The 12,249-nt window shown below is 49.2% G+C and overlaps 2 protein-coding genes across 27 annotated transcripts in view; one reads left to right on the top strand and one right to left on the bottom strand.

The window, feature by feature from the left end:
• Positions 1 to 2,202, top strand: part of UBAP2 (ubiquitin associated protein 2) — a 252,161-nt gene extending 249,959 nt beyond the window's left edge. For all 26 annotated transcript variants that reach the window (XM_077789956.1, XM_077789954.1, XM_077789955.1 and 23 more), the window contains 2 exons: positions 322 to 513; positions 2,008 to 2,202. In XM_077789956.1, coding sequence (XP_077646082.1) covers positions 322 to 513; positions 2,008 to 2,103 — 288 coding nt within the window. In that variant the 3' untranslated portion in view covers positions 2,104 to 2,202. The remainder of the gene's footprint in view (positions 1 to 321; positions 514 to 2,007) is intronic.
• Positions 2,203 to 5,388: 3,186 nt separating this feature from the next.
• Positions 5,389 to 12,249, bottom strand: part of UBE2R2 (ubiquitin conjugating enzyme E2 R2) — a 54,287-nt gene continuing 47,426 nt past the window's right edge. Inside the window, exons 4-5 of the mRNA XM_021538947.2 lie at positions 10,173 to 10,307; positions 5,389 to 8,861 (exon numbers count right to left, since the gene is read on the bottom strand). Of these exons, the coding sequence (XP_021394622.1) occupies positions 8,642 to 8,861; positions 10,173 to 10,307 (355 nt within the window). The 3' untranslated portion in view covers positions 5,389 to 8,641. The remainder of the gene's footprint in view (positions 8,862 to 10,172; positions 10,308 to 12,249) is intronic.

Raw genomic sequence — 12,249 nt, forward strand, 5'->3', positions numbered from 1 at the left:
TAGGCTGAGTCCTCTTACTGGGGGAAGGACTGATTAGGCAGCTGCTGCAATCCCATGTCCCTCTGAATGGAAAGAGGTCGGAAAAATAAAACCCCACAATGTCTGTGAAAATAATTTCAAGAGCCATTAGCGCAGAAATACAGGTGAGAACAGGAGCTGAAACTCATCCTCTGGTGTGCTTGCAGGTATTCAGTGTGACTTGGCTTACTTGTGGGGTAGGTGAAAGGTTCAGGTGATGTGTGTTTGGGCCAGTCTTGTTCTGGTCTGCCTGGATCTACTCACACCAGTGTCTGACACTTGTGCCCATTGCTCCCTGTGCAGACGTTTGACAAGCAGGGATTCCATGCTGGCACTCCGCCTCCCTTCAGCCTGCCTTCTGCTCTTGGATCCACTGGTCCCCTGAACCCTGGTGCTGCCCCGGGTTATGCTCCAGCCCCGTTTCTCCATATCCTCCCAGCGCATCAGCAGCCTCATTCCCAGATGCTGCATCACCACCTTCAGCAGGATGGGCAGGTGAGTCAGCCCCTTCTGCATCTGCAGCATCCCCAAGAACACATTGCTCCCACTTCCCAGCAGGGTCTTGGGGTATTTGTTTCCTTCTGCTGTTTGCTTTGCTCACTGGGAATGGGCCTGGGCAGCAGTGGCTGTTGACCAGCTTGGGGAGGGAAGTTCAGCAAGGGGAAATGCCACTTCTGTGCCTGGGGAGAAAACAGGCCTGTGCACCAATATAAGTCAGGAACCACCTGCTCAGCAGAAAAGGTCCTGGGTGGCCTGGTGAGCACAAACTCCATGATCCAGCAATGTGCCCTTCCAGCAAAAAAGAACAGTGGGACCCTGAGCTGCACCAGGCTCAGCATTGCCAGCAGGTGAGGGCAACTGATCCCTGCCCTCTGCTCAGCCCTGGTGAGGCCACAGCTGCAGTGTTGTGTCTGCTTGGCTCCCCACTGTGGGAGAGACATGGATGTGTTGGAGAGTGTCCAGTGAAGGACTGATGTAGGGGCTGGATCCTGTTTCCTGTGAGGAAAGGCTGGGGGAGCTGGGACAGTTCGGCCTGGAGAGCACTGAGAGAGGATCTCATCAATGTACAGAAAGGGAAGATGTAAAGAAGATGGAGCCAGGTTCTTTCCAGTGGTATCCAGTGACAGGAACAGGGACAGTGGGCACAAACTGGAACTCAAGAGGTTCCCTCTGAATATCAGAGAAAATGTTTTTGCTGGGATGGTGACCAAGCACTGCCCAGGAAGCTGGTGGAGTCTCCATGCTTGAAGTTGTCTGGGAATGATGCTGGTCAGCTGGCTCTTAAATTAGCAGCTCTTAGTTGCTTAAGCAAAGGGGTTGGACAAGATACCTCAAGAGATCCCTGCCAGCCTCAGCCAGGTTATAATTGTGTGAAGAGCCCATCCTGCTGTGGGCTGGGGAGGGATGGTTTGTGACGTGTGAAGCGAGGCAGGTGCTGCAGTGCCCTGCCAGGGGGTCAGGAGGGCATGATGAGAGCACTTGTACTGTGATTCTGGAGAAAAATCAAGCATCCCCTGCAGGTTGCGTGTCAGCTCCAATTCGGTTTCACCTGCACATGTGTTTACTTTTCCAACCACTAAATATTCCCAGAAAAAAACAGTGTTCAGCTTTAGAGTCCAGTAATAGGACATGATTTTGCACTCCAAATGTGTGACATCCTTGTCTGGCTCACCTTAGGAAAGCTCCTTTGCTGTGCCTGACCCTGCTCCTCACTTCCCTTGTGCTTGAGCCTGTTGTGCTTGGGAGGCAGTGGGATGGTGCGTCCCCAAGCTCCTGCCTGGTGTGCCCATGGTTGCTTGGCCTGAACTGCAACCTTGTATGGATGTAGAAATGGTGCAGGGCAGAAACAAATCTGTTTGGGGGTGGGGGGACACTGCTGTGCTGCTGCATGTCCAGGCTGTCCCTGGTGATTTGGGGCATGCTTGTTTTCCTGGGAATGCTGGTGCTGTGGCAGCTGATGCTCCTGTCTCCTTTGTTTCCCTTTTCTAGGGTGGATCTGGCCAACGCAACCAACCCAGCACCATGCAGCAAAAGTCTCAGGCTACCAAAACTGCCTATGGCACTTCTCCATACTGGACAAACTAAACCCGAAACCGGGGAGGTGGGGAGAGAATGAAAAGAGAGGAGGAAGGAAAAGGAAAAGAAAGAAAAAGAAAAGAAAAGAAAAGAAAAGAAAAGAAAAGAAAAGAAAAGAAAAGAAAAGAAAAGAAAAGAAAAGAAAAGAAAAGAAAAGAAAAGAAAAGAAAAGAAAAGAAAAGAAAAGAAAAGAAAAGAAAAGAAGAAAAGAAAGAAAAGAGAAAAAGCTGAAGCCCATTCTTGGAATTATTAGGAAAAATAACTGCTCAGCCAAATGTCTGTGCGGGGAGTACTGCAGCCAGCCAGCCAGCCATCCTCTGTGTGACTCACCTGCTTCCTCTTTGAGTTGCTGTTATATGTAATATATTTATGTATGTATTTGTAAATGTAATAGAGCCTAAATGTGGTTTTCTGCATCTTGCAGCCTGTTTTATTTTCTTTGTAGGAAAGAAAACTAATTATTCATTTTCCATCTGCATCGTTCTTTGTTTTGTATTTTAAGTTCTATGGGTTTTGTAACTGTCAAAGACAAACTGAGCCCTTTTTTTGGAGCTGGAGCCCATTTATTTAATGCAGTTCCAAATTCAGACAAATAAGGAGACCTGCCCTTCCAAAAATCTAAATCAAGATATGTCCTGTTGGTTTGATTTTACCCCCCAGTCCCCAATAAAGGTGTTATTTTAGAGGGGGAAAATAAAAGAAAGAAAAAGAAAGTTCTGTGGGCCTTCCTCTTTCTTTCATTTCATGCCTCCTGCCCTCTTGCTGTGGAAGAGAAGCTCTTGTGGGCAGTTTCATCACTGCAGCCTTGAGCTGCAGTCTCAACTTCTAATTCTTCAAATTTTTAATAATAATAATAAAAAGGACAGGGTTTAGGTTTTTGTTTGTGCAGAGGCTTTTTGTTGGTGGTGATTTTCTCTAGAAAGAAACTTTGGATGGCTCAGTGTGTCCTGGAACCTCCTTTGCATCATTAGAGGCAAAAACTATGTAGCGGTTTCTTAAATAAAAGTATAAGCTGTGTCTTGTACCTCTTTTTGCCCTGAGCCACCTTCCCAGGAAAGCCAGAGCTACTGGATGGAAACTTCATCTGCCCCTCCCCGCTTTTTTTAAAACATAGACCTTGGAGGCAACTCCTGGTCCTTCTTGTCATGCACCAGTGCAGTGAATGTTCTAGGAGTTTCATTTCTTTATAGCCCTTCCTTCACCTAATAAAGATCTGATCATATCACTGGTGTTTGTCTGCATTTTCAAAGGCTCCAGGAGCAGTTTTACTCTTACAGCCTGTCCCTTTCTACCTGTTCCTACAATAGGAGCCAAGCTGGGAGGGTAAAAGCAGCAGGTAGGTCTTACAACAGTGAGTTTACCTGTGTGCTGACAGCTCTCAGGCACCCACAGCAAGGATGGGATCTGGGGCTGCACCCTTGCTGCTGCCATGAGCAGCCTGTTCTGCCTTTGGTGTCTCCTGGGTGGTGCTCCGAGTCCCTTTGAGCAGCTGGATTGATAAGAACAGAGCACGGCTGCAGCTCTGCCCTCTCGCTTTGCTCACGAGGTCCATGGGCTCCACTGGGATTCTGGAAGGACAGGGGTGTGAGAGCTCCTGAGGGAAGTCTCCTGCCCCAGAATTACCCTTCTGGTCATCCTGTCCCTGTGCAGCAGAGGGGGTGGGTAAATGTGAAGTATGCAACAGGCGTGGGGCTTTTATTATTTCAGTACCAACAAGAAAAAAGTCTGTTTCTATCCTAAAGACCATTTTTCTTTCTCTGTTATCAGCTCTTGGCCCCTGTGAGACCCAGTTCTCACCTAGGCCTCCCTTGGTCTCTGAGCAGCACAAGAACTACAATGGCATTCCTCTGCCCTGCCTTAGGTTTTGACACTGGTTGAATTCCAATAGCTGCTCCAAGCCCTTTTCAGCTGCTGTCCCACTGCCAACAGCTTTGGGCCCTGAATGTCAAGGAGGGCAAAAATGTTTCTGCAGGCTGAGGCCCATCAATTTGTACAAGACTGTGCCAGCAGCTGAGCCCTCACAGCAGCAGCACCTCATTTACCTGTTTCAAAGCACAGACTTGCCCAGGGCTGCCTTCACTCTTGAGGTCTCACCCAGTGGTGCGCTGCAGGTCTAGCTCAGTTCTTGTGTGCATGTCACAGTCCCGAGGCAGCTGGAGCTGGGGAAAGGCAATGGCAGAGATGGTGCCAGTCCCCAGCAGCCCCTGGGCCTCAGGTCTCACACCTTCCCAGCTGCCCTGCGGTCCTGCCTTCAGCCACAGGCAGGCTCCTCTCCTCTCTTTGTGAGACTCAACAAAATGTTCCTCCCTTCCCTTACACTGTCACTTCAGCAGGATTTGCCTGCAGCAATTTCACTCTCTAAGCCCTATTCCACTGATGCAGAAGCAAGGTTGCCCAGCTGCACTTGGCCACCAAGGAAAGAAAAGGAACCCACCCCCCCAGCTTTGCTGCCCCTGAGACTTACCCAGGGCAGGGTGGCTGGAGCCCTTGCCCTGCCTTTGGTCCCAAACTGCTGCAGGAAGAAGCAGCTGCTGGCAGTTCTAGGCAGCCCATGCTGTAGGGTCAGACAGGAGACAGAAGCAGGCCGGATCCCAGACAGCACCATCCCTCCTGGTCCCTTTCCGTAGATTGGAGACTGCTTTTGGAAGGGAGTTCCAAAATGCCATCGCCCTTCCTCCAGCTCAGCTGTGCAGCAGAAGCATTTGGGCTCCAGCCACATTTGACTCAGCAGCTGCTGTGCTGCCATCAATACCAAGTGCAGCCAGTGCAACTCCCTAACACTTGTCCCGCTAGTTTTAGCTCGACTGCAGCAGCTGGGGCACTGCAAACACCCTGCTCTCCTCCCGAGCCTGCAGGGAACAGCACTGGACTGGCAGGGCTGGCACCCAGCAGTCAAACTGCTCCTCCACCCTGTCCAACCCTTTCAGGACCACTGAGCTCCTGCCCTGCCAGGGCACTGGCCACCATTAGCTCTGGCCCAGATCCTGCATCCCTGCTCCAGTCACATGAATCCATGAACCACCTTCTCACTGCTCTCCCCCTTCCTACTTAGCAAAACTAAATATAACTGCAAAGGTCTGGCCTTTTGCCAAAGTCCTCTAAATCAGTTTCTTCTTTAGTCTTAGGTGCAGGCAGCTGTCAAACTGCAGCATTATTCTGCAATAAACTTATTGGTGTATAAATATGTCCACTGATCCCAGAGCAGCAATGAACTCATGAACAGCTGCTATTCAAAGGTTTGAGTAATCCATGCAATGCTACCAGCTCAAACATGGAAGTAACTGCACGGAGATATTCATTTCACATTTTTATTAGTAGACAGATGTGCAGAAAAGACAAAATATAACTACCGAAGGAGAAGACAACACAAAAATGCATCAGTTAATTCTTTCTGGTAAATTATACTGAAGAAAAAAAGGAAAAGGTCTAGGAGTTCAGCTAAGAAAACTACTAAGAAATCTAGTGTACCCTGCTGGTTTCAGAATGGTTGAAAACTGCATTTGAAGGGACATGTAGCTGCAAATGTAAACGCTAGTATTGACTGAAACAGGAGAAAAGGGGTTAAGAAAAACCCAGAATACACAGAGCAGGTAAACATTTTTCTGCAATCTCTTAAATAGTTTCAAAAAAATCCCCTAATACTTCAGTTGTATTTCAAAAAAAGGAAACCAGCAAGTCAACAAGCAATGACACTGCACAGGACAGTGGGGAAGAGAAATTAATCTGGTTAATGTCAGAGCTCTCAAAAGGGGTTGCTTTTTTTGTCATTAAAAAAGAGTAACAGAAGAGTTGTAGTAATGCATCTTACAACACCAAGCTTGGAAATACAAGTCACTGGAGAGTATACAGTGAAGACGGTCAAAAGTACAAGGGAAATCCTGAAAGATGCAGTATCCTCATTTCCAACCAAGTCATCAGCAAAGCCAGTGTTGCCACAATCTGCTCCTTCACTCCCTACAGCCGTCTGAAAGTTGGAGGTTGGTGCCCCTGCCCTGGCGTGGCCCCGAGTCCAGTCCTGCAGCTGGGAGCATCAGGGACCCATTTGCCAACCCTGGTGCTGACCTAGCAGGGCTGGTGTGAAGCTGGGGGTGCCCCACACTGTCACTAAACACAGGGGAGCCCTGCTGCAGGCTCCAAAAAGCACCTGGGGCTGAGTCAGTCCTTGCTGGAAGAAAGCTGACACCTCAGGAGGGTGCAGCTGCCTTCCCAGGTGACATGCAAGCAGGAGGGCAGGTGGCACAAGGAATCACCACTCGGGCAGAGGGATGCACCACCAGGGCAGGGACTGTCCCTGCAAACCCCAGCCAAATAACACTTTGGAAACATCTGCCTTGCTCACTCCATGTGGAGCCCCGAGGGCCTTCCTCTCCATCCGGACAGCTCACTCGGAGCTTTTTTGCTCAGTCTTACCCCAGGACGCAGCCATGGAGCAGATCCACAACAAAGCCTGCTCCCACCGAAGCACCCCCGAGGGACCTGCAGCTGGGGACGTACCATGGAAAACCCTGAGACACACAGAGGGGAGGTGCAGGCTCTGGTCAGGGTGATGCCTCTGTACCTCTGGGGACCAAGGGTCTCACCCAAGCAGGGCCAGCATCTCCAATCTGCTCCTGGGGCTGCCAGGCCCAGCTGCCAATCCAGGGATCATGCAAGAGGGGAACTTGGGGCACCGCACCACAGCCAAACATGAGCACGTTGCAACAGGGGGAGAGCCGACGGCCTGAAGAAGAGGGGTCTGAGACACGAACATGCAGGACCCCCTGCCCACGATGCAGTGTCTTAAGCTCTGCCAAGGGTCCCAAAAACATGCGGGAGGCTGAGATTGGGCCATCAGCTGAAGCACACTGCTGAACAGCCTGTCAAAACCTGCTGCTGGCTGGCTCTGCTGTGGGGCTGCACATACCCCTGTGCCCCAGGGAGCCGGGCAGGAGAGAGCCCAGCCCTGCCAACCTCTGCCCGCAGCACAGACAGTCCGCACACCCCGTGGGCACCAAAGCAAGCTCCAAACTCCCCTGGCCCCAAGGGCTCTTTGAATTCTTCTGGGAAATGCATGCAAAATATTTCTTTAAAAAAAAGTCTAGTCTTTGCTACCTCTTACCACTCTGCTGAAAATCCACAGTAAAGAATTTGCTTCCATAAAAATGGAAGTGCTGGAGGAGAACAAACAGAATTCCCCTCTTTTAGGAGCTCTTCTGTGTGTAGCTGAAGCCTCAATCCATAACTTTAGCCTCCATGTTTAGGCAAAGAATTAGAATGGAAGTCAATGCCCAAGAAAGGTGGGCAGAATTCCAGGTACCATAAGGGAGCTAGGATCTCACACTTTATCACTTGGATTGTCATTTTTTAAATCATAAACCTTTTTATTTCCAATGTAGTTAATTACCTTTTCTTTGTAGACAAACCTGCATCTAAGCAAGTGCATGTCAGCTCTTTTTAAGTTCAGCTGCACAGAGCCGCACCTGCCCACAGGTGACCTACACAAGCGGCAGAAGGCAGCTCCCGATGCACAGGGCTGGGGCTGCAGGGAGCAAGGGCTGCCAGCCAGCACGGGGCAGGAGGCTACTGGTCTATCCCACTGTCAAAAATAAGTCCACCATGAATGGCAGCCCTCTGGGCAGCAGGATGTACATCTGCTCTCCTCCCTCCAGAGAGGGGCAGCTGGCAGCAGATCTCAGCAGAACAGCTAAACTGAACTTTTTCAGCTCTATCCTAGTCTGGGTAAAAAAAAAAAAAAAAAAAAAGAAAAAAGAAAAAAAAAAAAGAGCAACCCAGGGCTCAGTTGTACAGATGTGAAGTGTTAGGTGTTTATTTTATGTTCATATCACAAGCCTTTTCCAGAGACAAAGTTGCTGTTGCTTGTGCCCTCTGGGGCTCCAGGGGCCAGCGATTTGCTAACTTAGCAGGCTGAAAAGGATTACTGTACCTTTCAGTGACATCCCATCAAGCTCAACACACAGTAGCTTTACACTCTCTGCCCCACACCTTATAAAGGAAAAGCCACCACCACAAGGCTAAACGAATGTACACACGCTATTATTGTAAATGGAGCAGCTAAACCTTGGCAATTTGCTTCGTGGGGATTTTTTTTTCTTCCGAGTAAATGCAGCACTTTGAGCTCCCAAAAACCCGGCTTCCAATGGATTTGTTCCAGCTTTAAATACATTAAACATCTCAATGCAAGACTGTATTTAATTCAAGACTCTAAACACGAGCAAACCTGTTTTGCTGTCAGCATTTCGTAGAGAAGTGAAAAGGGGAGTTTCTTTTTTAAAAAGAAATTGTAATACAGTGATGAAAGGGCTAAGAATGCAAGAATTCAGACATTCTGTGGCGGGTCTCTAAGAGGTCCATAAAAAAGAAGCAAACAGATCCATACAACAGGAGACAGCAGGAGACAAAGTTTTGTGTTGGTTTTTTTTTTTGTTTTTGTGTTTTTTGTTTTTTTTTTTGACACCCCCCCCACTTTTTTGCTGGACTGCTGCTAGGTTACCGCTGCTCTCTTCTGGCCTGAGTCGGCAGGGCAGTACAGGGGCATAGAGGGAGCAAGTCACGACTCCTCATTGCCAGAATCATCATCATCGTAACAGTCGGCATCCTCCTCCTCCTCATCTTCATCGTCAATGTCGTCATCGTACAAATCGTCGTAAAGCAAATCTGAACTGTTATCATTGGAAGGCACTTTAGTTTTGATGCAGTACTCTGCCAGTGTAGTGGGGACCTTCACACCATCCTTCTCTGCCTCAGCTTTGGTAGCCAAAACCTGTTTCCTGTGGGGAAACACAGAGGGGATGTGAGCAGGGCCGTGTACCAGTGGCTCAGCTCTCCGCCCTCCTCTCCAGGCCCTGCCCAGCCCTCCTGGCAGCTGGAGATGGGAGCTGAGGTTTGCAGGACGCGCCACAAACAGCACTGGAAAGAGATTTCATTCCTGCAGGCCCAGGCTTGGGAGCACGCCAAGGGGGTTTGCAGCACACACACTCTCGGCAACATATGAAATCAGTTATCCCACAGACTCTGCACTAGAGACCTGCTAGAGGCCAAAACAAATTCCATTTGCTACCGTAGGGATGGTCAGGGATTTCCTAGGATGATTTATGGACTCTGCCGCTGACAATTCTCCCACAGCACGCCCAAAACTGCAATTCCAACAAGCCTTTGCCAGTTCCCAGCTCCCACCGGAGGGTCAGAGCAGCTGGGGCACATGGCAGCGCCCCAGGACACATCCTGAGGCTCACAGAAACCAAGTATTTTCCATCACCCCGAGCCAGGCCTGGCTGCTGCATCCCAGCAGGGAGGAGCAGATGGCAGCCTGTCCTCTCACCCACCCAGGGCCCATCACTCTGCCATGCCCTGTGTGCAGTGCACCCAGCTCTGCTGGAGCCAAGGGAGCTGAAGGATTCTCTGCACAGAGTCCCCCTGGCCCCACCCAGGGCCACATCCTGCTTGCCCATCTGGCAGAGACAATGCAGATGTGGCCTCATGCCAGCAGTCCTGCTCCAGGTCGGACTGTCCCTCCACAGCAGCCTTGGCCCACGCTCACATCATCCCCCTGCAGCTCCTGATGAACCATGGACTTCTTCAAGGGCAGGACTGACCAGTGGTTTCAGCTAATCCAACTCAGCTCTGCAAGCCCTTGACAAATCCTGCTGATGCTCCTTTGTATTGGAGGGACAAGATTATGATTCATGCAGGCATAAAGCACAGAAATTAGTAGGCTGCAGTCAGTTTGCATCACATCCCAAGCAATGCAGGGCTTAACGACAAGCAGGGACTTTGACTAGGATTTACTATTAGCCAATAGGTTTTGCAAAGCATTATGACATATTAGTCAAAAAAAAAAAAAACAAACCAATTTAAAGAAAAATCAGCCCAGTCCTCCTTCCCCAGAAGTTTGCACTGCTTCTCTGTGCTGAAAAATTCTAGAGGGACTTGAAGCATGGACTTTGAATAAGACACTGAAATTAATTTCCAAATGACATTCTGCTGCGAGATGCAGGTTTCAGCAAATTCTGGAAGCAGCCTGTTTGATAGGATTCAAAGCAGAATGCTGGTAGTCCAGCATCACATCTGGCAAAGCTTACCTTATGATTTCGGCATACTCCTTGTCTTTTCCTTTACTGTCCCTCCATTTCCTGAACATGACTGATGCATCCACATTGGCTGGGGAGAATGTGTTGGGCTCATTAAGCAAAGAGATTACACTCAGTAAGATAGTCCTGAAAGAGGTAATCACAATGGCAGTCAGAGCTAAAGCATTCATGGATTCTAGATATCCACAACTTCTTTAGGTGTTGCATCACAAACTTGTTTGAAGCCAAGTCTTAAGCTGAGGACAGTATTTTTAAGTGAGAAGAGGTATTTATGAACCTCAGGCCATGGACACTGGTGTAGGGAAGGTGGCACAACACAAACCTCATGTGACTACAGACCATTATGTCTGTGCTTAGGACAGGGCAGCACAGAAAGCTATAATCAGGCCAGAATTCAGCTTGTCTGCACTTTCCACAGATGGGATGGGGCTGGAAATCTGCTCTGTGAGCTGCTCCTGGTGGCTTGCAGCCTCCAGCAGGAAGCCAGGCTGTTTGCCTGCCCTGCAGAGGGAGAAGGACCACTATGATCCAAGGCCAGCAGAAATTACTTTTCCCCTGCCCTGCCAGGTGTCTGGGAGGCTGAGGCTGGGGCAGGACTCCTCAGCTTGTGCCCTGCTGAGACTGCAGCAGCAGCAGCTCTCAAGCTCTCAAGCACAGCAAGGGAAAGACAGTGTAGATGCTTTTCAATGCCCAGGCAAGGTGCCAGGGCCCAGTGGGATTCAGCTGCCGGTACTCGGCAGAGCCAACATGAGCCAATCATGTAACCCCTGGCAGGCAGGCAGGCAGACAGACAGTCTTCTGGGATTTCCAGCCAGGTGCCCTGCTCTGCTGGCATTTACCAGCTGCAAACACCATCCTCTTGCCCAAAGCTTTCTCCTGCAGTTCTTAGAACCCTGCACTTGAAAGACGCACCATTGCTGCTCATGTCTCATGTGTCTCAACCAGCACAGACACCCATACCCAGCCACCTGCTGTAGCTGTCACCATGACAGCATCACTCATCCCAGTGGTCCTGCCAGCAGCAGCTTCCCTTTCAAGTGGAAGGGACAAACAAGGGACAGGGAATAGCTCTTGAAACACAGCATTAGCTAACAGCCACTTTGCAGACCTTAATTAAAGGAGACTGGGAGCCACAGCTCTGCACTGATTCAGAGGCATGTTCAGAGCACATCTACCAGATCGTATATCTGGTACAATTCCAGGAAATGCTTGGTCATTTGGATACTGAGTATCTTGAAAGGTTTTGAAAATAAACACTTGTATCTGAACAGACTGTTCGGCACACCTATCAAGAGAGGCTTATACAATTCATTTTCTAAATTATAAAATTCTGTACAAAAAGAGAACAGCACCTCTGGAAGAAACTGTCTCACTGGATTGGAATGATGGGCAGAAGAGATCATTTTCTACTTCATCTCAAGAATTCATTTAAGAGCCTTTGATTCTCTGCAAACAGGCCAGCATGTCAGTTCCAGCATCATGCAGCAGCTTTCACGTAGAGCAAACAAAGTCTAGGGAAGGTCAAGGACAGGAATTCATATCTGGATTTAGCATCTGCTCTACCACACTTCCATCAACACTGAAGAAAAGCCAATTTTCACTATGGTGTCCAGACATCAAAGTTACTGCAAAGCTACTTAAATACACCAAGACAACTGTATTAGCAGTGAAGCTCTCCAAGCTCTTCCTTCCCATCCAGCACAATAGATCAGCTCCAGCATTGCTGATATCTTTAAAGCTGGACAGTGTCCTACAACTCAAATCTGGCTGCCCTGAACAAGGTACAGTAACAGAAAGGCACCCCAGCATGGGGGATCTGACAAGACTAAAACCTCTAAAACAGCTCAACCATGTGGGACTGAAAATCTCAGCGCCAGATGCAAACTGCATGGGCTGGATACAGACTGAGTCTCTGGAATATTGTCAGGGATCTGTTTCCCCTTCAGACAAGGCTGCTGTAGCATGGAAGAGCAGCCAGCAGGGGCTCAAGGAAACAGACCTGTTCTCGTTTTTTCTCCTGTATCAGTATAAGAAGGCTCAGACACAGATCAATTTCTCCCCAAAGAGA

The sequence above is a fragment of the Lonchura striata genome, chromosome Z, assembly GCF_046129695.1.
Source record: "Lonchura striata isolate bLonStr1 chromosome Z, bLonStr1.mat, whole genome shotgun sequence".
Lineage (NCBI taxonomy): Eukaryota > Metazoa > Chordata > Aves > Passeriformes > Estrildidae > Lonchura > Lonchura striata.